The sequence below is a fragment of the Myotis nattereri genome (genome assembly GCF_964212035.1).
Source record: "Myotis nattereri genome assembly, chromosome: 5".
NCBI classification, from domain to species: Eukaryota; Metazoa; Chordata; class Mammalia; order Chiroptera; family Vespertilionidae; genus Myotis; species Myotis nattereri.
The window spans coordinates 81,362,492-81,390,458 of NC_138080.1; the positions used below are offsets into that span (position 1 = coordinate 81,362,492).

The 27,967-nt window shown below is 51.5% G+C and overlaps 1 protein-coding gene across 1 annotated transcript; it reads left to right on the top strand.

Moving 5' to 3' along the window:
• On the top strand, positions 1-27,945 carry PSD2 (pleckstrin and Sec7 domain containing 2). Its single transcript, XM_081090811.1, has 14 exons — positions 1-401; positions 1,762-2,214; positions 2,614-2,808; positions 5,634-5,714; positions 9,009-9,121; positions 9,848-9,906; positions 17,504-17,593; positions 18,592-18,635; positions 19,663-19,853; positions 20,023-20,093; positions 20,537-20,694; positions 21,574-21,718; positions 22,946-23,089; positions 25,609-27,945. The coding sequence occupies exons 1-14, from the start codon at positions 28-30 to the stop codon at positions 25,816-25,818; spliced, it is 2,328 nt and encodes a 775-aa protein (XP_080946937.1). The 5' UTR covers positions 1-27; the 3' UTR covers positions 25,819-27,945.
• Positions 27,946-27,967: the final 22 nt, after the last annotated feature.

Consider the following 27,967-nt stretch of genomic DNA (forward strand, 5'->3'; position numbering starts at 1 on the left):
CCAGCTCAGGGTAGAGCAGTGCCTGCCATGGATGAGGATAAGCTCCCATCTGTACTGCCTGGGGAAGATGGTGCCACCCGGGACCCCAGCATGGAGCCTGCGGAGGAGCCCCCAGTCCAGAATGGAATGGCGGCCAGCGAGGACCTGAATAGCAGCCACAACAGCCCAGGGCGTGAGATGAGGGGCACCCTGGTGGACCCTGAGGAGCCCACAAAGGGCCCGGACATGGCCCTCCATGGCCTCAGCCTTGGCCTCTCCCTCACCAACGGTCTAGTCCTGGGGCCGGACTCGAACATTCTTGGTGATTCTACGGGGTCCAGGCCCTGGGGGGCGGGTGGGCTAGCAGAAGGAGAAGATGCCTCTCGGAGCTTTTGTCCAGACACTGAGGACCTTCAACCCGGGTAAGTCGATGTCTCACAATAGGGGCTCAACACATTTGGCTGCTCCATGCTATTGGCCTGGGACTAGCCACTTAGCCTATCTGGTTCTTGTTTTTCTCATCCATGAAATGGGAATGTCATGTCTCAATTTTGTTCAGCTTCTGGTTATTTGGGGAAAATAGAGCCATGAGCTTTCGAAGGCCTTCAGGCCCATCATCAGTCCCCCAAGCTATCACGGGCTATTTCTAGGAGGGGCTGGAGGGCCATACTCCCTCCATCCCAGGCTGGACAGTAGAGTTTGTTCCAAAATGTCTTGATGTGGAAGGTCATCTGGTCCATCCCTACACTTTCTGGAGTTGAGGGTCTGGAGTTGCAACTGACCTCAAGAGAGTAGGCTTTGTGGGTTAATCCCTGTCAGCTACCCCTGACCCAAGAGCCATCTGGGATCTTACTTCAGTCTTACTCATTGGAGTTACAGCACCACTTTATTGTATTCAAGTATGTTAGAAGGAAGTAAGTGCTTTGGGGGGAAAATGAAGGGTGTTTGGGGCAGGTCCCAGTTATAAATGGTGGTCAGGGCAGACCTGGTTGAGAAAGGAAGGAGGAAGGAGGCTTTGGCCCGAGGGAGGAGCAGTCTGGGCAGAGGGAGCGGCCAGCACGAAGGCTTCCTCTGGGGCCGCACAGGGCCCTGCGAGGGCTTAGGCAGGTGTTGGGCCATGGGCTACAAGCATCTGCTCACTCACCCAGTGTGTCGTGCAGTAAGGTTTGCTGAGTGCCTACTGTGTGCTTGGTGCGTCTGGCCTTGTGTGTAGGGAGTTGGGTGGGGCTGGGGCACAGATGGTAAACAGGGGAGCAACCAGAATACTATGTCCTGATAGAGGCTGGGGGGGGGGGCATGAAGAGCTACCCTGAGGATGGAGAATAATGGGAGGGGGGCTGGCGTAGTTGGTGATGTGGACCCGCCTCCCTCAGCCGTTCTGAGGAGGTGGCATTAAGCAAAGCCTGAGAGCTGGAATGTGGCCAACCAAGTTAAGAACCTTCCAGGCTAGCAGGACAGCAACATTATGAACCACTGTGACTCTCGCTGTGATAGGGGAGCAGTCCTGTGGGCCAGGCTGGAGGAAGAGGAGTCACAGTCATTTACCGATGCCTGCGATGGGCCAGGCATGGGTTGGGCACTGGGGGGTGGGCCATGGCTGTCCTTTTCACTGCTCTACCCCAGTAACCAGCCAGCATCTGGCAGTATCAGCTGAGAAAATAAGCAGGACACAATCCATGCCCACCCCACACCTGCAGGGAGCTCCCAGGCACAGATGGGTACAGCCCCGCACCTGTAATGGGGCACCCTGGCAGGATGCTGACCGGTCCTTGCATCCTGCAGGCTGGGTGGCCCTGGAGAGCCAGATGTCCGGGACGGCTTCAGTGCCACGTTTGAGAAGATTGTGGAGTCGGAACTGCTACGGGGCACCCAGTACAGCAGCCTCGACTCCCTAGACGTGCTGAGCCTCACGGACGAGAGCGACAGCTGTGTCAGCTTTGAGGCTCCCCTTACACCCCTCATCCAGCAGCGGGCCCGTGACAGCCCTGAGCCAGGGAGTTCTGTGGGCCTTGGGGACATGGGGCCCACAGGGGACATGGGAGCAGCCGGCGGTGATGGGGAGCTGGGCAGCCCCCTGCGGCGTTCCATCTCCAGCAGCCGCTCAGAGAACGTCCTGAGCTGCCTGTCTCTCACGGCCGTGCCCAATGGCTTCCATGAAGATGGACTCCAGGGCCCAGGCGGGGATGAGGAGGAGGAAGAGGAGGAGGACTCGGACAAGCTGCTGAACTCGGCCAGGTGAGGCAGGGTCCAAACTGGGAGCAGATGGGGAAGCAGACCCAGAGGGGGTAAAGCAAGTGAGGGCAACTCAGGGCCCAGAGTGAACAGCCTTCACCAAGGTCATTGTGTCCTTCCTCTGCACCCCGACTTCCCACCCCAGTCCTGTGGCTCCACTCTGCCCTTCCAGGCCTGTCTGCCCGGTGGGGCCAGGGAGCTATGCTGTGGGTTTTGGAGCATCTAATATCACCGGGGGGCTCTCCCAGGAGTCTGACCTGATCCCTCCTGGTGCAGGGGAGCCTGCCCAACTCTGGCCCCTGTGGGGCTGTTCAGAGGCCTGGGGACACCGTCTAGGCCTCCTCGGGGCCCCTGACGCAGGGCCTCTGAGCCGCTCCTCTTCTCCCCACCTCCCCTCTGCAGTGACCCCAGCCTCAAGGATGGCCTGTCCGACTCCGACTCAGAGCTGAGCAGCTCGGAGGGGCTGGAGCCTGGCAGCACAGATGCGCTGGCCAACGGGTGCCAGGGGGTCAGCGAAGCTGCTCGGCGGCTGGCTCGCCGCCTCTACCACCTCGAGGGCTTCCAGCGCTGTGACGTCGCCCGGCAGCTGGGCAAGAAGTGAGTTTTGTCTCCCACCCCAGGCACACCCGGTGTCTTCCCCAGCCCGAAAGGGTGTCGGTGACTTCTGTTAGGGCTGCCTGGTGCTTGTGGCTCCAACAGGCCCACAACCCTCCTCCTGCCACTGTCCTCATTTCTGGACTTGCCCTACATCTGTTTCCTTTCTGGGCTGCCTAGGTGACGGCCCACACTCCCAGGGAGGGGAGATGGAGGCAGAGCAGCCCCTCGGGGCCGGGGGAGTGGGATGTGTCCTGTGGTTATGGGGCCACCATGGATAGTAGTGAGGACAGAACAGCTGGGTGAGGGCGAGTGGCCCACCTAAGGGGGCAGGGAGAGGAGACTCTGGGCCGGGGCTGCCTAGTAGCTGGGGGAGGGTTTCTGGTCCTCATGAAGCCCCACTCACTGTCTATGGGAACTGGCTCAACGGGCTGAAGCCACTAAGCCGCGCACCCTGGCCTGTGGACTGGGGAAAAGGAACTAGGCACGTGAGAGTCCTAAAGGGGTTGGGGGACAGGGAGGGACTGTGAGGCTGAGCACATTGCCTGCACGTCCTGAGCACGTCTGACCGTCACACGCCCTCCTGCCTTTCCCCTCCTCCGGGGGCCTCCCAGCACCTCATCCAGGCTCCGAGGGAGCAGAAGCAGGCCTGGCTCACGAGGCTGACGGGGACAGTTCAGACCCCAGACCCCCACGTGTGAACTAACTGGGGCTCAGGCCACAGGGAGGCGCTCAGGTTGGTTCAGCTCCTGGATCCTTCTCTTCTCCCTCCATCCAGCTTCTTCCACCTTCCACAGCCTCCGCATGGCTCCTGCCCTTGTCCTCCCAGCCCCAGCTCAGAAATCGCAACTACTAGCCCCACTCCTGCTGGGCTGTGGCCCTGCCAACCTAATGACACCCTTCAGAAGCCTTCGTTCTGGTTGATCCTCATCCTCCCTTTATAAGAGTTTCTCCATAAGCGTGTAATTGTGCTCAGGTCTTTTCCAACTGAAAATAAAAATCCTTCCTCAATGGATCTTCCTCCCCCTGCCTCTTTATAAAAATTTTATTATTTTTTAAAAATATTTTTATTAATTTCAGGGAGGGAGAGAGAGAAACACCAACGATGAGAGAGAATCATTGATCGGCTGCCTCCTGCATGCCCCCCACTGGGGATTGAGCCCCAAACCTGGGCATGTGCCCTTGGCCAGATTGAACCTGGGACCCTTCAGTCCACGGGCTGATGCTCTATCCACTGAGCCAAACCGAATAGGGCACCCCCTGCCTCTTCGTAGCTAAAATTCTTGGGACTTTGTGCCCTGGGTGGCCTCTGTCCGCTCCCCCTTTCTTTCTCTTTCTCTCTTTAAAAAAAAAAATATTTTATTGATTTCAGAGAGGAAGGGAGAGGGAGAGAGAGAGAAACATCAATGATGAGAGAGAATCATTGATTGGCTGCCTCCTGCACGCCCCGCACTGGGGATTGAGCCCACAACCCGGGCACATGCCCTGACCGGAATTGAACCGTGACCTCCTGGATCACAGGCCCACACTCATTTCCACATTCAGCCCTAGAGCTGGCTTCTTCCTCACCCTCTCTCTTCAGAAACCCTTCCTGCCAGGGTCAGTTGCAGCCTGTGTCTTGAATCCAGTGGCCCCTGCCAGCCCTCACCTTCAACTGTGTTGACACACTGGCCACGCCTTCTCTAATTAAACTTTTTGTTATGAAAGTTTTAAACATACAGAAAAGCAGAGAAAATACATTAAACCTCTATGTACTATTTACTCAGCTTCAAAGGTATCAATGTGTTTTAATTTTTGTTTCCTCTACCCCCCACCCCCCAACACCCCCACCATTTGCTGGAATGTTTTAAAGCTTCTTTTGGTCACTCTATCATTCTTTCCATAAATACTTTGGTATGTGTCTCTAGCTGATAAGGATTTTTTTTTTACACAATCATAATTCCATTATAAATTCTAAGAAAATTAACAAAAATGTCTTAATTATCTCTAACATTCAGTCTGTTTCATTTTCTCTGATTGTCTCAAAAAAGTTTGTTCAACTCAGGACACAGACAAGGTCTACACATTACATTTGGCCAATATGTCTCTTAAGTCTCCGTTAGTCAACTACAGTCGGACAGTCCCCTCCTGTTTTTTTAATGCCACGAGTTTGTTGAAGAAACGGAGCCATTTACCAGCTATGGGCTGAGGACTCTCACGTGATAGATCCTGCCCCACCTGTTCCGAGCGCTGGGTGTCTCCCCCAGGGGCCACCTCCCCTGTCATGCCCCACACCTGTTTCATCCCCATATCCTGTGGATTCTGCCTCCAAAATCTCTCTCCTTCCCCCGTCTTGCTTCTCCCTCCTGGGTAGTTACTGTGGCCCCACAAGGGTCTGCATTCAGCAGGAAGAGTGTTCCAATATAGATCTGACCATTTCACTCCTTCCCCTCCCCACGTCAGCCCTCAGCATCAAGTCCGGATCCTTCCCTTGGCCCTCGGGCCTTCCCTGCCTCAAATCGTGCTGCCCCTGTGCCTGCTTTCTCGCTCTGGCCACGTGGCTCTGCTAGTAGCTTCTTGGACATGCCGTGCAGTCTATGGGGACACCCTGCATCCCATCCCCTACTCCCCCACCTGGCTGGCTCTTCCTGTAGGTGTTGCCCAAGACATCGTCTCCCCTAGGAAGCCTTCCTGACCCCAGCCCAGGCGAACTGTCAGAGCCCAACTGGCCAGCAGGGAAGACAGCCTTGGGGTGGGCAGGTCTGAGTGGGTGGGTCAGGGTATTGCCCATGTACCCCCATTGTTTGCTGTGCCTTGCTTCTCATGGACACCCCATGCTCTCCTGGCAGCAACGAGTTCAGCAGGCTGGTGGCTGGGGAGTACCTCAGCTTCTTCGACTTCTCAGGCCTGACTCTGGACAGAGCGCTCAGGTCAGTGGGGGGTGGGGGTGGGGTGGGGATGGCGGGGACAGGGCAGTGCCCACAGGTGTTACAGACTGCACATCTGGATTTTCATGCCAGCTCTTTCATAAACTTGACCCCTCTGGGGAGGCTGGGGAGGGGCCATCAGAGCAGCAGCCTTCCAGCGACTCAGTGGGTTCCCACGATGTGTGGGTGCTGAGGCTGTGAAGGTCGAGGAGAGGAAAGAAGGCAACACTCCACTCCCTTCCCACTTTCCCGCAGTTGTTGAGGGAGATTTGGTCTCAGGTCCCATTGGTGTTTGGGCCCAGGGAGTAGCCCTCACGGGAGCCCAGAGTGGGAGGATGCAGCCCAGAGCCTAGCAGGCCTGGTGGCCCGGCCAGCAGGTGACACCCGGCCAGAGCCCTCGGGGGAGGGACCGCAGTCTCTGAGTTAAGGACTGGGTGGTCCTTGCATAGTAGACTTTCTCATCGTGTCCCACATGTCCCTTATACTTTAAAAAAATGTATTTTTCATTCTTTTTTTTCTGCTCAGTGGGGCTCTTTTCTATCGCCCTGCTTACAAGTCATTTACCCTTTCCTGTGTCTAACAGGGCATTAAACCCATTTATTGAGTTTTTACTTTCTGTTATTATACTTTGCAGGTCTAATGACCTACAATGATCTACTTTGCAGGTCATTGTATTAAAAAACATTTCTTACAGATTATAATTCTCTGGGTAATTCCCCATATTTTCACTTGTTTTCTCTACCCCCCCCCCCGCCCCCTTTCTTGACATATTAGCCGTGGTGATTTCAAAGCCCTTGTCTGCTCATCCCACGGCCATTATCATCTATTTCTGTTTCTATTGCCTATTTTTTCCTTTTGACCACATCATAAGGGTCTCTCTGTATGCTCAGTACCATTTTAATGAGAGGCTGTACATTTTGTATAGAATTATAGCTGCTCTAGACCATGCTGTGCACCTTTAGAGAGGGGCTGCCCTGTCCTTTGCTAGGCAGTTAGAGGGAGGCAGGAGGCCCGGTCTGAATCAACCAAGGCTGAGCTGAGGAGAGGTCTAGGGCTCACCCATCCCAGGGGGCAGGTCCGCCGGGCTTGCCACTGGGAGCCTGGTGTGTTCATGGGCGCCTCTCCTTTTGGTGGATCATGAATCCAAAACTCTCCTCGATGTGGTAAGACTATCAAACCAATTCCCTGTTCTTCTCAGAGGCTTTCTGCTTAGCTTTTTATGTCCATCCTGCCCCACACATGTCAGAATCTGGCAAATCTCTCAAAGGAAAACTGGCCATGTGTGTACAGCCCCTCGAGCCTCTGGGCTCGTCTCTTCAGCTCCGTGAAGCCACCACAAGTTCTGCCTCCTGCCCGTGCCCATAACCACCAGTGCCCAGGGAGCAAGCAGCTGTGGACAGCCTACTCTCCTCTCCAGAATCTGGGCCCTTTCGGTCTTTGTCAGAACTCGGGTCAGTGTTCTGGTAGCGTAAGAGAGATGCATTCTGCCTGGCTTTCCCCGTCGTTCTCAGTGGACGAGTTGGTCTGCTGCAAGCAACCCTAGCCTGAGCTGAGGCTGGAGTTTGCATTGGAATGAGAAGGGGTGGTCAGGGAGGACATACAGTGGGTCAGCTCGTGATCAGAGGCTGGACGCTGGGCAGCAGGACCTTGCATGTCAGCCCAATAGATTGAGGAGCCACAGCAGGTGCTGGGTATAAAGCAGGATTTGAGAGGCGGTGCTGACAGCCGCATGCGGGAAGCTTTTGACCCAGAGGCGTCAGGCTTCTCATATTCCGCCAGGTGGTAGAAGACAAGCCTGAGTTTGGTGGCAGCTGTGCTGGGCTGGGGCTTGGGGAAGCCCCCAGGGAGGGGGTGCTTGAGCTGGGGAGTAGGAGCTGGGCTGGATGGCTCATCGGTGGGACAGGTTAAGGCTGGGATGGGGGATGGGTTTGAGAAAGTGCAGGTGGGTGTGAGAAGAGGGAGGGGAAACACAGAGCTGGGGGCCAGCCGAGGGAAGAGAACAGAGCCGGAGAGACAGGGAGAGGAGGAAACGAGATGGCAGGTGGAGGGTTTTCGTAAAGCAGCTCGTTGGTTGGGATGGAACAGTGGTCAGCAGTTTCCGATGCCTCAGAGGGTCGGGACTGGCCGCGCTGGGCTCACAGGTCCCGGGGTGCCTTAGGAGCAGCGTGAGAGAGGATAAAGCAAAGTGGGCACCACGGAAACCAAGTGAGCCATCGCCAAATTAGGAACAAATTCGCTTTGTGAACCAGGACAGGTAGAGACCCAAACTATCTCAGCTCGCAGCTTCCCCAGGCGAGGGACCTGGCCCCATCTTCCAGACCCTCTGGTGTGGGGATCAGGGCCCCTGAGAGCTCTGCCCTTTGCATTGGGCCCTGGGAGGGGTTGGGAGCTGCCCAGCAGAGGAGAGAAGGCCTCTGGGCAGGGCCCAGCCCGCTCAGAGGCCCCGAACAGTGAAAGTGCCCGTCCTGTCCAGGGTCTGAATACATGTGGGGAGGCAGCAGGTCGGTGCAAGATTGCAGGGACAGGAGGGGGCTTGTGTAGTCAGCAGGGCCAGGCCATTATTCTGAGGGCTCTGGTGAGCCAATGACAAGTTTTAAGCAGGAGTCTTGACTGCGTGTGAGTTTAGAAAGACCACTGGTGTCTGCAGGGAGGATGTGTTGGGGCGTTGCAGGGGTGCCCCTGACTGGAGATGTCCTGGCCCATGATGAGGACAGAGAAGGAGGAGGAAGGGTTGAGATTAGGGGTGAAGAACAACTTGGTAGCAGCTCAGACTTGGGGTGGGAGAAGAGTGAGGGAGGATAGGGTTGTGCTGTGGGCTCAGCTGGCAGCACACAGAGTGAGGAGTGGGTGTGCCTGAGGCCGAGCAGTCTGAGGGGCAGGTGTGGTCAGTCTGGGTCCAGCATAGAGGAGGGAGCAAGGAGTGGGCCTTTACCCCGAAGAAGAGCTGATGCCGGCACTGAGACGTTCCTCTGTCCATCGCCATCTGTCCCCTGCCTACTTCCCAAAGGCCCTGGAGAGCGATGAGGGCTGAAGCTCCAGAAGCTGTCCTGGGGGCCAGGGGGCGTCCCTGAGCTTGGATGCTGGGGCACTAGAGCATTGGCCCCTTTGGGCAGGTGCATGCGTGTGCATGTGTGTGCGCGCGCGTATGCGCGTGTGCGCATGTGCGTGTGTGCATGTGCGTGTGTGCACGCGTGTGTGCATGTGTGTGTGTGCGTGTTTGTGGTGGGGGTTCCTTCCCTGAGTGAGACTGACTCAGGGGCTCTGGGAGGCCCTCAGCATCCTTGAATTGCCCCTCAGAACCTTCCTGAAGGCCTTCCCGCTGATGGGGGAGACACAGGAGCGAGAGCGGGTCCTCACTCACTTCTCCCGCCGGTACTGCCAGTGCAACCCCGATGACAGCACCTCGGAAGGTATGGCCACCTGCCCCACTCGGCCTGCCCCTCCCTGCCAGGCCCTGGCTTCCTCCTGCCCTGTCTACCTGCCACTTCTGTCCTGCTCAGTAGACACTGAGTGAATGAACTACAGCACGTGAAATGGGCACAGCCTGCTGGGCAAGAGGCCTCCTGATGTCTTGCCCATTGCCATGCCCCAGGCCTGAAACCCTCCATCCTAGAGAGTCAGTCCTTTGGGTCTTCGTTCTCCCTGGTCCCCTGTTGCAATCACGACTCTCAGTGTGGGAGTCCTGATGTGGGGGTCTGGGCTGGGGCCCTGTTAGGGGCCGGACCTGCCCTCAGGGTGGATCTGAGTTCCAGAAACTGGGGGACTAGGCCAGTTATTGGAAGAGATACAGGCCATGGCAGAGACATGGCCTGGGAACCAGAGCCATTCCTGGGTCTGAGGTTCAAGGTGAGTTTGGCCACAGAAGGTAGGAGTTTGAGCCAGAGCGGGCCCAGGGTGGCCAGGTCTCCTCTGAGGGAGGGGCTGGCCCTGACCTTGGGCAGGCAAGTGACTCCAGGGCTTCAGTGGGGGTAGGACAGGGGGCATCACACGGGCACTGGGCCCTGAGATGGTTTAGCAGGTGGCTGGCCTCCTCCAATCTCTGAGACCTTCAGTCTGGCTCTGTCAGGAGACAAGGGGGTGGCTGGGGTGGGAGAGAGTGGGCCCTCACACTGAGGGTGTCGCCGTCTCTGATTTAGATGGGATCCACACGCTCACCTGTGCCCTGATGCTGCTCAACACGGACCTGCACGGACATGTGAGTGGGGGGCGGGGGGAGCACGGACATGTGAGTGGGGGCGGGGGGAGCATGGACATGTGAGCGGGGGCGGGGGGAGCACGGACATGTGAGTGGGGGGCGGGGGGGAGCACGGACATGTGAGTGGGGGCGGGGGGAGCACGGACATGTGAGTGGGGGCGGGGGGAGCACGGACATGTGAGTGGGGGGCGGGGAGGAGAGGTGCATGGACATGTGAGTGGGGGGAGGAGAGGTGCACGGACATGTGAGTGGGGGCGGGGGGAGCACGGACATGTGAGTGGGGGGCGGGGGGAGCGGTGTCCTCTCACGGACTCACCCAGCTTGTCAGGGGCCAGCCCTTCTCCAGCCCCTTCCTGAGGCCTCCTGCTCAGGGGCCCTGCTTCTTCAGCAGACCGGAAGGCTGGGCAGCGTGGCCTCTGGACAGGTCCTGCCCTAGTTTATCCAGCTGACACGGGCCCGCCCCGCCCAAGCAGGGCAGTGAGGGGAATTTGGGGTGTGCGGAATAAGAGGTGTGACCCTAGCTGCGCCCAGGCCAGTCGTTGCTAAAAGGTCACGTGCTCTTCCTACCCATCATCCCACAAGTCCGAATGTGGCCCCATCGAAGCGCCACACCCCAGGTGGCCCCTCCCTGTCAAATGGCAGTTTCCCTCCAGAGGCGTCCTCGTCACCCTGCCGCCCACCAGCCAAACGGTGGACGGACAGGTGGGCTGTGAGGCTGTCTGGTCCGGCCCTGGGCTTTCTGAGTGCTGCTCTGACTCAATGACTCCTTTCTCCTTATCTGCTCCGGGACCTCCCTCTGGGCTCCTTTCCCTCCCTCAGGTGGTAAGTGTCGCTGCTGGTGTGCATGCCCTGTGAGCCCTCATCTCCATGTCCCCTCCATGCCCCCCATCACTGTGTCTGGCCCCACCAATCACTGTCCCCTCATTGCTCACCCAGATCAGAGCCCCCTGTTGGGTGGGGATATTTTAGTGACTCGTGGGGACAACAGGCCAGCATGTCTGGCTCCAGAGTGAACCCAGAATTCCAGGCACAGAGGGCGGAAGAAAGAACTGGGACAGACCCGACTGCAGACCCTACTCTTGCCTCCACGGGGTAGCTCTGTGACCCTGGCCAGGGCACCCGCCCGCTCTGGTCTCAGGTTCTGCATCTGTAGGTGGGGGAACGGTTTCCCACACGTCATCCTGGGCGGGCTGGGAGGTAATGCACACAACACCAAATGTCAAGGTCTGGCACCTAGGAAGGATTTAATTATGAGTAATATTATGTAAGAATAGCAATAGTTTTCATTATTACTATTAACATTTACCTGATGGAGAACCAAAAGGCCCAGCCTGAAGATTCCTGCAGGGTCAAGAATGCAAAGGCCACAGTCCAATGACAGCCTGAGTGGGCCAGGGCACACGGGGCCACCTGGCCTGGGGAGGTGAGAGCCTTGTGACCTCCGTAAGAAGAGTGGTCGTGTGACAACTTTGGTTATGTCCACCCGGGCCCATGGCCATGTGTGGAAGGATGGAAGATATGTGTATCCCATGGGAATGTCACCAGAGCTAACACCTATTAACCTGCTAATGTTCCCCCAAGACCAGCTCGCTCTGTGTATGGAGAGCAGGTCTTACTAGCACATCTTAAAAGGAATGTTAAACATAACCCACCCACCTTTGGCCGGGCCTGAGAGCAACCCCAGGACCCAGTCACTGCTGTGCCAAGCCCTGGATGCCCCCCTCCATGGCTAAGAGCTGCTAAGGAGGGCAGCAGCCGCTCTTCAATGAACCCCCTGGGTGGATCATACTCCTGAGCTCGGTGGGCTTAGCTGCCCATGGCCCCACATTAATGCCTGTAGCTGAAGGGAAACTTAGCACCTTCATAGATCAGAGGTGGGTGGGGCAAGACTGTTCATATTAGCAGGCAAGAGACATTGAGGGTGCCATCTTTCTCTCTAGAGCAGTGGTTCTCAACCTTGGCTGCACGTTAGAATCACCTGGGAATCTTTTTAAAATCCTGATTTCTGGGCCTCATCCTCCAGAAATTCTATTTCTTTGTTATGGGGTGGGGCCATAACATTAGTAACAAAGAAACAGAATTTCCGGAGGATGAGGCCCAGAAATCAGGATTTTAAAAAGATTCCCAGGTGATTCTAAGGTGCAGCCAAGGTTGAGAACCACTGCTCTAGAGGCAGTATTGCTCAACGATCAGGAGCAAGGGTCATCGGCTTCTCCACACAACAGCTGTCTGGCCTGGGGCAAGTTACTCACTAAACCTCAGTTCCCCATTGTCAAGCCCATGAGGCTTAAGGAGACAGCCCTGGCCAAGCCTTTAGCCCAGGGCCTGGTTGTTGGAGTTACTGTGAGCTCTCCAGAGGACCCCATGGAAACAGTGTCCCCTGCTGTGTGCCTTCCCTCTCTCTTCCTCACCTCACTGCCTCCTCACCTCCCGGCCTTGGGGTGGGTCTGTGACCAGGCTGGCCATACTCTTCTGCTGGGAGACAGAGGCTGTGGGAGGTCTGCGGGTCAAGGGCAGGCTGGGAGGTCCTGTTGATCCCAAGTAGGGTGAGGTGGGGAGAGAAGGGTTGGGACCTTGGAGGTCTCAGCTCATCCCTCGGCCCTTGGCTTTGGGATGATCCGAGTACTTGTCTTTTTTTTTCTCTTTTCTGGGTACATGTCTTTTTGCTTGGTTGTAATTATGTTTTAAATCGGATAATTTACCTGGTGTGATGTCACTTCTTTGTAATTTGTTGTCTTGCTTTTCTGTCCAGAGAGAGATCAGTTTTAGTAGCTGTTTCATGTGGGCTTGAAAAGGAAATGTATTCTTCAGGAAATGGTTGAAATATCCTATATGTATAGATAAGGTCAAGTCTTTTAATTTTGTTGTAAAAATCTTGTATCTCTTTAGTGATTTTTTTTATTATTATGGTAAAATACACATAACATAAAATATATGGTTTGCAATTTTCCCCCATTCTGTGGGTTGTCTTTTTACTCTCTTGATAATGTCTTTTGATGCACAAAAGTTTTAAGGTTTTATGAAGTCCAATTTATCTATTTTATCCTGTTGCATTATTTTAGTGTCATGTGTAAGGAACTATTGCCAAATCCAAGGTCATGAAAATGTCATAGGTTTTCTTGTGATGTCTTTGTCAAGTTTTAGTATCAGGGCCTCATGGAAGAATTAGAAAGTGTTCTTTTCTCTTCAATTTTTTTGGAAGAGTTTGAAAAGTATTGGTGTTGATTTTTTAAAATATTTGATAAAATTTACTAATGAAGCCATCTGGTCCTGGGCTTTTCTTTGTGAGGTTTTTGATTATTGATTTAATTCCTTTACTTGTTATAGGTCTATTCAGATTTCCTATTTCTTCTTGAGCCAGTTTTGGTAGTTTGTGTGTTTGTAGGAATTTGTCCATTTCATCTAGGTTATCTAATTTATTTGCATTACTTAATTGTTAACTAATTAATTGTTTAGTATTCTTGTTCTTCCTGTTACCAAGAAAGCAGTGCTAAAAATTCCAACTGACTGGCCTGTGTGACTCAGTTGGTTGGAGCATGGTCCCATACTCCTAAAGGTGGCTGGTTTGATCTCAGTCAGGGCATGTGCAGGGAGGTGACCAATCAATGTTCCTCTCTCATATTGGTGTTCTCTCTCTCTCTTTCTCTCTCCCTTCCTCTCTCTCTCAAAATCAATAAGCATGTCCTCGGTGAGGATAACAAATGTCCAACCAAGATTATGAATATATTATCTTTCTCCTTTAGTTCTATCAATTTTTCTCTTTTATTTTTTGAGACTATTATTAGCTGTATACAAATTTAGGATGCTATATCTTCTGGTAGATTGACCCTTTTATCATTATTAATTCCCTCTCTTTATCTCTAGTAATGTTTCTTGTCCTCAAGTCTATTTTGTCAGATATTATGTTTCTCAGTATGGTTATACTGAAGTTCTTTTGTTAGTGTTGGCATTTGTATATTTTTCCATCCCTTGCTTGCAAGATTTCTGTTCCCTTACATTTAAGATGTATCTCTTGTATCATATACTTAAAAAAAAATCAAGTCTGATAATATTTGCCTCTTAATTTGATCATGTAATGCAGTGGTTCTCAACCTTCCTAATGTCGCGACCCTTTAATACAGTTCCTCCTGGTGTGGTGACCCCCAACCATAAAATTATTTTCATTGCTGCTTCATAAATGTAATTTTGCTACTGTTATGAATCGTAATGTAAATATCTGATATGCAGGATGTATTTTCATTGTTACAAATTGAACATAATTAAAGCAGAGTGATTAATCAAAAAAACAATATATAATTATATATGTGTTTTCCGATGGTCTTAGGCGACCCCTGTGAAAGGGTCGTTCAACCCCCAAAGGGGTCTCGACCCACAGGTTGAGAACATTGTAATGAGTTATTAATATATTTAATAATTAATATATTTAAACATACCAGGTTACTATTTCTTTTCTTTGACATCTGTTCTCTGTTTCTTTTTTCCTTCTTTCTTATCTGCTTTTGGATTATTTGAGTATTTTTTGAATTGTTAGCTTGTTAGTTGTGCATTCTTTTAGAATTCTTTTTGTGGTTTGCAATATGCATTCTTCCTTCTTTTTAAAATCCTTACCTGAGGATATTTTTTCCGTTGCTTTTCAGAGAGAGTGGAAGAGAGGGAAGGAAGGGGAGAGAGAGAGAAACATCCATGTGAGAGAGACACATCGACTGGTTGCCTTCTGAATGTGCTCTGATGGGGGCAGGGAGCGAACCTGCAGCCGAGGTATGTGCCCTTGACTGGAATTGAACCAGCGACCCTCCAGTGTGTAGGCTGATGCTCTAACCACTTAGCACACCAGCCAGGACCCAATATCCATTAAAAAAAAGTATGTTTTTATTGATTTTAGAAAGAGAGGAAAAGAGAAGGAGAGAGAGAGAGAGAGAGAGAGAGAGAGAGAGAGAGAGACATTGACAGTTGCCTCCCATAAGCATCATCCTGACTGGGGACTGAACCTGCAACCTGGAAATATGCCCTGACCTGGAATTGAACCGGTGACCTTTCACTGCATGGGTTGATGCTCAACCAACTGAACCACACGGCCTTTGACTTATTGAAGTCCTCTTACAAATTCCTGGGCAATAAACTAACCTTAAAGCATTTTAACTCCACTTACTCTCCTCTCAACTTCTACACTACTGGTATTATGCTTTTTTGTCTTTTTTATTTTATTTTATTTTATTTTTTATTTTTTTTTTAATATATTTTATTGATTTTTCACAGAGAGGAAGGGAGAGAGATAGAGAGTTAGAAACATCGATGAGAGAGAGAAACATCGATCAGCCGCCTCCTGCACATCTCCTACTGGGGATGTGTCCGCAACCCAGGCACATGCCCCTGACCGGAATCGAACCTAGGACCCTTCAGTCCACAGGCCGACGCTCTATCCACTGAGCCAAACCGGTTTCGGCGTCTTTTTTATTTTTATTGTTGACTGGTATTATGCTTTTAGCTATTATATATTTCTCTATATTTTGTTCCCCAGAAACTTTATTATTATTGTTTTCCATAATCAATAGTCATTTAGATTTGGCCACCCATTTTATTGTTCTTCATTTCCTTCTGCTTCTCCATGCTTTCATCTGGGATAACTTTCCTTCAGTCTGAAGAACTCCCTTTAGTGTTCCCTTTCTTAATGTCAATATTTTTGAAGTATGACTGTGGTGTTTCCCGTGGCTCCTTGTCCTCGGTGGGTCCTGAGCTCCAAGTTTTGTTCTGTAGTCCCCCATTAGACCACTCCGTTGCTCAGCCTCTGGCCACTGTTTGTGAACTAGCAGATGCTTCGAGGAGAAAAGCTGCTCCTTGTTGGGCTTACCTCTCCATAGTTCCCTTCTCGGCAGGATCTTTACCCTTGAAGTCCTCACTGCCTTTATATTTCTCCCAATGCCTTCACCCAGATGTTTTATTAATATTTTGACCAACAATTATTTTTTTCTGAGAGGTTTTAGCTGCAACAAGATGGTCTGTTGTTATGAGGATTGGAAAATTTGCCTGGTTATTTTTTTGATTTTGTACTCCCGACTGATGGCTGGGGAATGTTCAGTGTGTGTGGAATTCAGACAATATTATCAATATTGCCTTCATACTCCTCTATTATGAATGCACACATACATGGTTATATATGCACATGCATACATACAAAACATGTATACATAAAGTATACACATAAACATACGAAACACACTATATCAAGGCACACGTAGGATCTCTTCTCCTTAAGCCTTTGGAAAAGGTAGAGAAAACTCTTGCTTGTCAGCTACTCATAAAGCCTTGTCTCATTGCTTTCTGAATTGTTTTCTGTGGCGTATAAGTGTCACACATGATGTTAATAGATTCTCTTTGTTAAAATGGCGCCAAAGTCAATAAATTTGGGAAATTGTCCATGGAATCATTACCTTGGAGACATTCAACACATTTAAGCATGTTAAAGACTCTGAAACATGTAAATAAACTTATTTGATTATGAAATCCCTTTTGAGGGAATACCTATGCCAGTAGCAGGTAATCTTGGGAGACACTGTCTACAGCAAACCTAAATCCACAAAATTCTATACCAATAAGTATCTGGTGTTCAAGGGTCTTCGTGTTCACAGAGATGAAGTGTCACCCAGTGTTTCCGCAAATGTGGCCATTGCAAGGAGAATCCGAAAGTATCAGGTGTTGGGTTTGGAGGGCTGGAGCCCCTTTGCGACTTAGTTGGTAAGAAAAAATGAAGACAGACTTTGGGGTCTGCTTACTCGCAGCTATTTGTCTGTTCGTACCTCCTGGAGTAAAACCATCTGCTTGGGTTCCCTTGGTTTCAGCCAAGCTCAGCACGGGGTACCCATATGTGTTGGTTGGAATTGATTTTTGATTCTCATAAGACCAAACTCTCCCTCACTTCACCTACCTCTTAGAGGTCCTGCCGCCCCTCTGCACAGGTGAGAGGGTGAGACAGTTGTGACGGAATACACAGAGCTTCTGCTCAGGAGCCAAGAGGCCTGGGTTCAAGACCTTGGGAGAGTTAGCCATGGAGGAGCGGGTGAGAGCATGGGCTTTGGTGTCAGACACAATCAGCCCTTCCACTTCCTTGCTGTGTGATCATGGGCATATCACCTTCCTGCACTTCAGTTTCCTTACCTGTCAGATGGGGTTAATGATAGCAACCACCGTTCCTTCTCCTTGTGAAAGGAAACAATGTCATGCATGTCCACTGCAATACCTAGAACATAGTAGGCACCTGGCAAATGTCAACTATTACAATGCTTCATTCAATCTGACTCCTTCAGCTGCGTTTGAGGAGAACCCCAACCTCTCATGATGCTCGGGGATCAAATAGATCTTTTTTTTTTTTTTTTATTGGAAGAGTGCCATGGCCTTTGCCCCATACTTTGCCTTATGCATCTCTTCCATCTGACTGTTTCAAATAGATCTTGAATGTAAAAAAAGAGTTTTGTAAACTCTTGGAGACAGAGGGAAGTCCTCACCTTGATGCTGCCTCATCCCTTCTGGCTGGGCAGGGCAGGTGTGGGGATGGCACCAGCCTCTGCCCCTACTCTCAGGCAGAACTGTTTCTCCTTTACAGAACATTGGCAAGAAGATGTCCTGCCAGCAATTCATTGCCAACTTGGACCACCTGAATGATGGCCAAGACTTTGCCAAAGACCTGCTGAAGGTATAACCTGCTAAGGGTTCCCCTTTCCCCAGCCGTTCCAGCATGGGTGGAGAGAAGAGAGGCCTCTGCACCACTAAAATGATATTCTAGATTCTTAATGCCGAGGTCAGGGCCACCATGACTTTGGGACAGAGTTAGGGATCATCCAGCTCAACATTTGACTGTTCTGTGTCTTGAGTTAGGCAGAGGTGTCATGGTAATCTTCAGCACTGCCACCAATTGTCACAGCTCTCATGGCCATCACCACCATATTTACCACCATCACTGCCATCCATTTCACCATAAAGAAAAATCCCACTCTTTCCTTCAACATCACCAGGAATTAAGGGAATTTAGTTTTCTCTAGTGGCTGAGGCCCAGGGTAGAGCTCTGGCCTTATAAGCCTGGTCAGTTCTTGCTTTAGAGGATGAAAAACAGGTTTTTTTTTTGGAGGTAGAAAATGAGTTCGGTTTTAGATAGTGGGTTTGAAGGTCCTGATACCAGAGGGACAGTTGGATAGTGAGTTTGGAGGTTAAAAAAAATAGAAGATTTTCTTCACCACTCTCTTATCATAATTACTTTCTTCACTATCAAGAAGCACTTGTTATTTGTGAGATCAAATCATCTCAGTCTCATCACCCACTCATTCACCCACAAATTCAGCCTTCCATGCATCCATCCTCCCATCCACTCACCCATCAACTCAGGTATCCACCTATCACCCACACAGACATCCCTTCACACCAGTCATCCACTCACCATCCACCCATTTCCCCACCCATTCACCTACCTACCAACCCATCTACCTACCCTTTCATACTCAAATCTATCCACCCAGTCATATACCCAATCATCCACCTCATTCACTCACCCATCCAACAAACAAGTATGAATCAAACACCCACTTTGCCCCACTGGCTGAAAGGTGCTCCCTCACTGTGTCCACATTTTTAGAGGTAGGTGGAGATTTCTTTGATTTTTCATTAGAGCTCCTCTCTTCCTCTCTACTCCTCTCCCAGGCCCTTTACAACTCCATCAAGAATGAAAAGCTGGAATGGGCCATGTGAGTAGTGTCCATGGGCCCAAGTATGGGGACACTGAATCACTGGGAGGGCGAACGGGAGTGGCCGGGGGGTGCAGGGATGGCATTCATGCCACTCTCCATGGTGCTGATTTCTTCACTCCAGGGCCTGTTGACCCCTGTCCAGCTGGCCAAACGTGATTTCCCCTTTGGGTTCGTGTTCTCTCTTGATAAAAAGTGTGCAGTGTTCACACTGCTGTGGAACAGGTTGAACGGTGCCTTTAGTTGCACACTGGCTTCCTGTGTTGGCGATACTGCCACTGTTCCCAAGTGATAACTGTCCCCTTTGGGAAGTAGGTAGGCAGGCAGGAGGCATGGGGCCCCTATAACCCAAGAATATGACCGACCATGTTTAGGTGGCAACTGCTCTTGGCAGTGGGGAGGGGTGACTCACTGTGAAGGCAGTGAGTCCTGAAGGTGGGCCCCTTGGAAAGAGGTGTGGTGACCTTGCTCGTTGGGGAGACTGAGTAGCTCTGGGGAAAGTGGCTGCTCTGCCCTGCTGTGCTCCCCAGGGCAGCCCGAATCTTTGGATCTGGGTGGCGGTCCCAGGCGGGGATTGTTAGGAATTTCAACCCCGCGGGGAAGAGCTGGCACTCTTCTACCGATGCTCAATGGGAATCCTCACCTCCTGGCTGCCCTTCCCCAGCATATCTGTGGGGCTTGGGCAGCAGCTTCAGTCTGGCTGTGAGTGACTGCTCCCTGGAGCTGGGCTTTCAGGGTTGGAGAGAAGACGAAGACCAGGAAGGAGATCTGGAGATAATAAGGTCTCCAACTTTGTGATCAAGGGTGGATTGGAACTTGGAGGTAAAAAAAAAAAAAAATCAAAGAGCAGAGGTCAAGGGTCAGAACTGAAGACTTGAAGGGAGGAGTCAAAGCTCTAGAATTGGAACCTCTGCTTTTCTGCTCTTCACCTTGACTGGCTCTCAGAGGAGTGGTTGGGGGGTCGAGGGCATGCCGAGGTGGGGCTGAGGCCTCCCGGAGGTGGTGCTCAGGCCTAGCGCTTTCCCAGTGACGAGGATGAGCTGAGGAAATCACTGTCTGAGCTGGTGGATGACAAGTTTGGGACTGGCACAAAGAAGGTGACACGGATCCTGGATGGTGGCAACCCCTTCCTGGACGTCCCACAGGCTCTCAGCGCTACCACCTACAAGCATGGTGTGCTGACCCGGAAGACCCACGCGGACATGGATGGCAAGAGGAGTGGGTGTCAGGCGGGGGAAGAGGCGTGGGGAGGGATGCTAGTCCAGATGGGATCCACCCCCTTTGCCAGTCTTCCGGGGATGCACATGCAGGTAGATGTGCTGGGGAGGCAGGGGAGGAGATATTGGGGTGGGTGGTTGCAGCCACACTACCTGTGCCCTGTCCCCAGCGCCCCGTGGGAGGCGTGGCTGGAAGAAATTCTATGCGGTGCTCAAAGGGACCATCCTGTACCTGCAGAAGGTGAGAGACTGCCTCAGTGTCCTTGCCCAATAAGGGTCAGCTCATCCCCCCAACCAGCCCCTGCCTTGTGGTGCCCAGCGTGTGCTGGGAAGGACCTGGGGCTTAGGCAGGTAGATGTTGGGTCCTTCTCGAGAAGGGGCCCGACTCGGGCCCACCCAGAGCTTTGGTGAGTTCAGGGAGAGTGTTTTTAAGTGCCCAGGGGCTCAGAGGATAGCAGTGTAAGGCCTGTGCAGGCCTCTGGGGTAACTGAGGAGTGCCTGGAGTGATTCTTGTTGGGGTTGGCATGGTGTCAGAGCAGCAGCAGGAGTTGACTATGGAGGGAGATATATCAACAGAGGGAGGGAGAACAAGAGGGAGGCCAGGCGAGGGTGGAGGAAATGCGGGTCAGTAAGCCTTAGCCTGGCCATGACAGAGGCTTGCCCACCTCTACCCCACCTGTCCAGGATGAGTACAGGCCTGACAAAGCTCTGTCTGAGGGCGACTTGAAGAACGCCATTCGCGTGCACCATGCTCTGGCCACCCGGGCCTCTGACTACAGCAAGAAGTCCAACGTGCTCAAGCTGAAGACGGCTGACTGGAGGGTCTTCCTGTTCCAGGCACCGTGAGTAGGAGTGGGAGCCCCTTGCTCCCTTTGGACTCAGAGCCGGCAGCAGGGAGCATGCACCATACCCCTCTCCTCATCTGCTTTAGGGGAGGTGCCCTCAGCTCCCCCTGCATGTGTATCCGCTCAGCACAAACCAACAGCAGCCCCCCTGCAGCCGTGGTTCTCCAAGTGTGGACTCCACAGCGTCTCCTGGAGACTTGTTAGCAATGCAGCTTCTCTGGCCCCACCTTAGACCTGCTGACTCAGAACCTCTGGGGATGGGCCTCAGTTGGGTTTTAACAAGCCCTCCAGGTGGTTCTGACGCTGAACTCCCTACACAAGGGGTAGATGGAGTCTATGAACCGTCCTCCACTTTAAGTCGCGGGGGGGGCGGGGCGGGGGGGTGGGAGGGAAAGACTTGCCCTACAGTTTCTCTGTTAAGGCCTTCCGTCCACTCCCCTGTACACCATCCTTCTGTGACTTCAAATGGGGGTTTCACCTTTCATATGAGAGAGGCTAGTAGGCGAGCTCTCAGGATGGGCGTGTCTGTGCCCAGATGGAAGTGGGGATGACCTGCTGCCTCTGATGATCCTGGGGCCAGCTGGCTCCAGGACCCAGTAGCTCCATGGCCATGAGCTCTGGACCTGGCAGCTTTATCTTCACATGAAAATCCAGGTCTTGCCTGGGATCTGGCACAGAACGGCGCTCCCTATCCAGATATGACCAGGCCCACTCAGCCCCCCAGCCCACCCTCCTCCCTCACTCCTTTGCCTACCTACGTGGAGGTATTTGTGCTCTCTCTCTGCCAGGCTAGTGCTGGGTATGGGGTGCTGGATAGGGAAGAGGGAGTCCTATTGTGAGACACGGGTGCCCTTTCCCCTCCCATTCTGTCCCCAGGAGCAAAGAAGAAATGCTGTCCTGGATCCTTAGGATCAACCTGGTGGCCGCCATCTTCTCAGCCCCGGCCTTCCCAGCTGCTGTCAGCTCCATGAAGAAGTTCTGTCGGCCCCTGCTGCCCTCCTGCACCACTCGCCTCTGCCAGGTACGAGCTCCTGGGTTCAAAGCACCGCCTCCCCAGGCTGCCTCCCCCCTGCCAGGCCCCTCATTTAATAGCCCTCACCTCAGCTCCTACACAGTGTCCTAGGCTCAGAGACAAGGCGAAGGGACAGATACTCTCCCCCCTCACCCCTGTTTACAGACGGGAAGACTGAGACCACACACAACACTGGCCTGGTTATGCTGTGGCGAGTGGGGTGGGCGTGCTTCTATGCCAATGGCAGTGTTTCCTGTGGGTGTGATTGCGGGTCTGTGGGCATCATGTGTGTTTGGCATGAGTGTGAGAAAATGTGTGTGTCATAGGGAGCAAAGGGTAGGACGACGTGACTGATCCTTTATCCAGTCACCTACCCTTAAATGTTTTATTTGTAATCCCAGAAACTCCAATTCATCCAAACTCCAGTTTTGCAGTTATTTTGTGTTTTTATTTTTTGAGAGGAAAGGCTAAGTGGAGGACCACAACTTGAGAGGTAGAGGGCAGGGGAAGCTTTTACTTCCTGTCTTTGCCAGCTGCTGGCCCTTTTCCTACAGGGCCCTTCTCCTGGGCCTCTCCACTGAGCTCCTGGGGCTGCTGCTTATGCCCAGAGCCTCTACGCACGCTTACTCAATGCACTGTACATGCATTCACACACGTGAACACGCATGCATGCAGCCCATTGCTCACATAGCGTAAAGCGATGTGACTATGCTGTGGTGGGATGTGTGCACGCTCTTGTCTGTGTGACAGTGTCTCTGCCTGTCTTTCAGTGTGATCCTGGGTCTGTGACCATTATACGTGTCTGGCCTGAGTGTAAGAGAATGTGTGAATTGTATGGAGCCAGGGGTGACTAAGGCCAGGCTGCCCTGGTCCAGGGTGTTTGTGTGTGCATCTGAGAGTCCATATGAGCCAGGGCATGCCTCTGGGTGACTGAGTGTCTGTCAGGGAGTGTGTATGTGCACATACAGGCTTAGGTCTCTATTCTCCCAAGCTTGCTGCAGGGGTGTGTGTGGGGGGGTGGTATCTAGGAGAGCTGATGCCAACGAGAGCAGGGAAGAAGGGAGAAGGTGGAGGAGCATTCCCTCAAGTCCAGAGCCTGGCGCTACCCCACATCCTGATGACCCTGGCCAGGCCTCAGCTTCCCTGTGGTGAAGCAGATCCTGGCAGGACAGGATTAGATGCGCCCCTATGACATCCTGAGAGCGGGATCTCACGGCGCAGGACTTGTCTTGGCAGGAGGAGCAGCTGCGTTCTCATGAGAATAAGTTGAGGCAGGTGGCGGCAGAGCTGGCTGAGCACCAGTGTCGCCCAGTGGAGCGGGGCCACAAGTCCAAGGAGGCGGAGGAGAGCCGGCTGAAGGAGCACTATCTCACATTTGAGGTGGGCCTCTGTGGGATGGATGGTGACGGGCAGGGCTGGGGCCCAGGAGGCCAGCTCCACCTACCCTCTGCCACTTCTCACCACCAACATCACCCCACAGCAGGGGGTTTCCTAGTTTGGGGTTCCCCTGAGGCAATCATGAGCCATGCATGGTCTCCTGTGGGCCAGTCTGCACAGTCCAGCTGTCAATGATGTCTCTCAAAGAGTACCCGCCGGGCTCTACCAGACCTTCCTCCCCTCCCACCACTCCTCTCACTCCTCTCCAAGCCCCTCTTCACCTCCACTTTCCCACAGGCCCAGCTGCTCAGGAAGCCACAGAATCCCAAGCCCTATCCATGCGACTTTCCCCTCTTTAGCTCATTTTCCTCTTTCACCATGTTTCTTGAGCAGAGCAACTTAACCTCTCCTTCTAAGCCAGAGGTTCTCAACCTGTGGGTCGTGACTCTTTCACAGGGATCGCCTAAGACCATTGGAAAACATGTATATAATTACATATTGTTTTTGTGATTAATCACTATGCTTTAATTATGTTCAATTTGTAACAATGAAATTGGGGGTCACCACAACATGAGGAACTGCATTAAAGGGTCGCCACATTAGGAAGGTTGAGAACCACTGTAAAAGCTCTCCCTGCTTTCCATCTCACCTCTCTCTGCCCACTACCCTGATTCTGCCCCACGATGCTTCCCAAATGAGGCTGACTGAGTATCACCTTCATTGGTTGAGGGATGGGGGTTGGCTTGAGGGAGGAAGGCAGGAACCATTTTGGACCGGCCTTGGTACTGCCCTGCACATGGGAGTGGACAGCCAGCCAGATAGGCTGGGACTGAGCTAGGAAGCCCCCAGAGCAGGAAGGGCAAGAAGTTACCCAATCTCAGTCTCTAAATTTCTGCACTGATTTTCTGTTGAGGTGTGGGGAAGAGAGGAGAGACCCTGATAGACCCTGACATTTGGAAAAACATAAAGCTTTGTAGCTTATAGAAATCTTCTCAGATCCACACTCTCTGCAAGGTAAAAATGGTGATGGCAAAAGCTACAGTGGACTGATCTCTTATGAATTTCCAGGTGTGATTCTCGTCACTTACCTTCTGAGGATTGATTTAATCCTCATATTAACTCTGTGAAGTCGGTTCTGTTATGATCCCCATTTTACAGACAGGGAAATTGAGGCTTGGGGAGGTCAGATCACTTGCCTGAGGTGACATAGTTAAAAAGAAGTGCAGGAGCCAGGATCCTAAACCAGGGGATAGATTATAGTTCCAGTGTCCTGGTCTTTCTCACTCCCACCTGGTTTAATGGGGGAGCGGGGATGTGAAGCCCAGCGATGAAGGGCCCTTCTGTTCATATGCGTGAACTGGGCAGGAATAGTCTCCTGGCCCTTACTCCCTGCTTTCTCCAGGACTCTAGCCTCCCTTGACTGATGAGGGCCTAAGCTCAGTGTCAAGGCCCTCAGACTCTGTCAAATCATCCTCCTAAATGTTTATCAATTTACAACTCGGTTAATAGCTTGTGAATTTACCTTTCTCTCTATGCCCTCACCAACACTGGATATTATTGAATGTTTTAAAATCACCAATCTGATAGGCTCAGCAAGCGATGTCTTATTGCTATTTTAATTTGGATTAATTAAAAGTTTTTAATTGTGCCCAGCCAGCATGACTCAGTGATTGAGCATCAACCTATGAACCAGGAGGTCACACTTCAATTCCCAGTAAGGGCACATGCCCGAGTTGAGGGCTGAGGTCTCGATCCCCAGTAGGAGGTGTGCAGGAGGCAGCTGATCAATGATTCACTCTCATCAATATTTCTATTTCTCCCTCTTCCTTCCTCTGAAATCAATAAAAAATATTTCTAAAAATTTTAAATTGTGATAAAATACACATAGCATAAAGAATCATTGATCAGCTTCCCTCCTGCATAACCCCCAACGGGGATAGAGCGCACAACCCAGGCATGTGTTCTTGACCGTAATCGAACCCGGGACCCTTCAGTCCATAGGCCAATGCTCTATCCACTGAGCCAAACTGGCTAGAGCTCTTCTATTCTTTAGATTGCCTTTTTACTCTATTGATTGGGTCCTTAGATACACAGAAGTTTAAAATTTTGATGTAATCCTGCCCTGGCCGGTGTGGCTCAATTGGTTGAGCATTGTCCTGGGTACCAAAAGGTTGCTGGTTTGATGCCCAGTCAGGGCACATGCCCAGGTTTCAGGCTTAATCCCCAATAGGTGTTTCTCTCTGTCTCTCTCCCTTCCTTTCTCTTTAAAAATCAATAAAAACTATTAAAAAAAGACTTCCTCTTTAAAAATGTTTTTGAATGTAATCCCATTTGTTTGTTTTTACTTTTGTTGCCTGTGCTTTCCTATTATTTTTATTGGATTGTTTATCTCCTTTTTATTGACTTATGGGAGTTTTCTGAATATTACGGAAGTTAGTCTTTTGTCATCTAAGATACAAATAGTTTTCCACATTTTGTTGTCTTTTGACTTTGTTTTTTACCTTTCTCTGCTCTCTCCCTAGAAAAGCCGTTATGAGACCTATATCCACCTCCTGGCTGAGAAAATCAAAGTGGGCTCAGATGACCTGGAGCGGATTGAGGCCCGGCTGGCCCCCCTGGAAGGGGACGACCCTTCCCTCCGCAAGACTCACTCGAGCCCTGCCCTCAGCCAGGGCCATGGAACTGTGACTGGCAGCAAAGCCACGAAGGATACCACTGGACCTGAGACTTAGCTCCACGGATGAGCAGGCCCCAGAAGCAGGCAGATGCCCCGAGAGGGGTCAGAGAGCACAATTCCAGCCACAGGCCAATTGGGCCAGCTCCAGGCAGTTGATGGGCAGCCATAGGGGTGTGGAGAGCCCCATGAGCCAAGGAGATGGAGATGCTATCCATGGCATTGATTTTGTATTCTGGGGCTTTTCTGGGCCTCAGACCCTCTCCTCAGCCCTTGCATCCCTGTCCACCACGGAGCCTCATGTTGTAGGCCTGTTGTGTGCATGCTCTATATACCATCTCACTGGTGAAGCAGGAAGGGCAGTGGACTTCCCAGGCCTTCGTCTTCTCACAAGTTCTTCCCTCATCTCCCTTGTTTCGAAGGGCAGGCCTGGACTCCAGGTCTCAGCTTGGACCCCCACCCTTTTTCCTTCTCCTTCCTCTGAGTTGAGCAGCAGCAGGTCTGCAGACCACCAGCACTATCCTCCCTTCCTCTACACAGCAGCCTCTGGAAACACACCCCATTCTCCCGCTCACATTGCAATAATCAAGGACCCGGGTCTGTTCCTCCGAGCTAAGCTCTCTCCACTCATGTGTGCGTCCATCTCACCTTCCATCCATTGAGGCCACTGCTGCTTTCTTTTATACGGACACAAGTGTATAGATACAGGAATTACATATCTATATAAGAACCCCCTTTAAAGATGGTTTTGGAACTGATATCAATTAAAATAAGATGAAGGGAAAGCCTATTTCAGGGCTGCTATCTGGCCCCCTGGTGGCCCTGACACTCTGGAAGGAAAGGTGGAAATAGTATTGACCTCCTCTCACTCCCTGTCCCCGCCTCTTCCGGCTGACTTGTGACTTCCATGGCTCTAACAGTTGATGTTTTGGAATAAATAGGCAGTGTGTGTGTGCCGCCCTGCCTGTCCCACAGGCATCATGGTGTGTGAGTGGGGCGGGGCCGTGGCTCTGTTTATTTTTTGGTCTTTATGTTGGTGCTACCAGGTCTCTGTGCTCCGGAGATGGCCTCTTGTTCAGATCTACTGTTACAGGAATAAAAGACAATCTGCCTTGCAAATAGCCACTTGTCAACAAGCTGGAAGACATTTGATGGGGGAAAGGTTGTGGAACTGTTCATCCTTGGTCTTGGGAAAAGGTGGAATGACAAGTTGCTGGTTGTTTTTTAAGCTGGTATTTCTTTCACTGTTGTAGTGACTCAGAAATGCTAGCTAAGGACATGTTTGGGAAGAAAGAGAAATTTGCCACATGATGATCACAGACGAGCAGCCTTTAAACCCTGAGTCCTTCAGGCTGACAAGTGGTGGGGGTGATGACACCCTCAGTGCAGCGATGATGAGTAAATCCTTTCTATTTTTTAAACAGGTTAATGTAGTTGGGCCAGCAATTTGATCTCAGTGGTAACATATTTAGTTAATAAGTCAACCTTGCAACTAAGTACCCAGCATTTACAAGCCCGCTCATATTTGATGCGAGGGATATGTGAATCTGTGGAGAGATGTGGTGACTTTAATCCAGATGATTTCATTTGGATTGTGTGAGAAATGGCGGCGGCGGCGGTGGAAGCTACAGTGACAGTCTCCCATGACCAAACTGGGAATACAACTAAAACACAGAAGCACCACCCTGAACAGTCATCTGAGGACTAGCTGGAGAGAACCCCGATAACCAAGGACAGAAAGCAGATTATTTCATTTGGATCAGCTGAAGTGTATTTCTAACCAAACCAGCTGGCCCCTTCATTTTGCGGAGGATAATTAACTGCTCATTTAAGTGAAGTTGAAAGAACAGTGTGGCAGCGTAAAGCGCTCTCTGCTTCCTCCATGCCGTCTCAAAGGTCTTTTGAGTTGGGGGGCCAGCTTCCCACAGTCCACCCACCCTCTGAGGGCAGGCGAGTGAAAACAGGAGCAAGCCCTGTCTGCCGCAGACAGATGTACTTCCCTGAGCACTCGTCGTGCCTCCGATCAGTAAAAAACATTTTTTAGCTCACTTTCTTAATTGTATAATTATTTATTGTAAATTATATACATGTTCTACTGTACTAAAATATTATGTACATTATAAAACATACACAAAAATAGAAATTTAAAAAAGATGAGATGAAAATAAATGTAAATCAAAGTTCTAATATTTTTTTTCCCCCTGCAT

Coding starts and splice junctions, on each gene's coding strand:
- PSD2 (XM_081090811.1), top strand. CDS start 28: ATGGATGAGGATAAGCTCCCATCTGTACTGCCTGGGGAAGATGGTGCC. Junction 9,907..17,503: donor ACACGGACCTGCACGGACAT/GTGAGTGGGGGG, acceptor TCTCCTTTACAG/AACATTGGCAAGAAGATGTC. Junction 20,094..20,536: donor CCATCCTGTACCTGCAGAAG/GTGAGAGACTGC, acceptor CCACCTGTCCAG/GATGAGTACAGGCCTGACAA.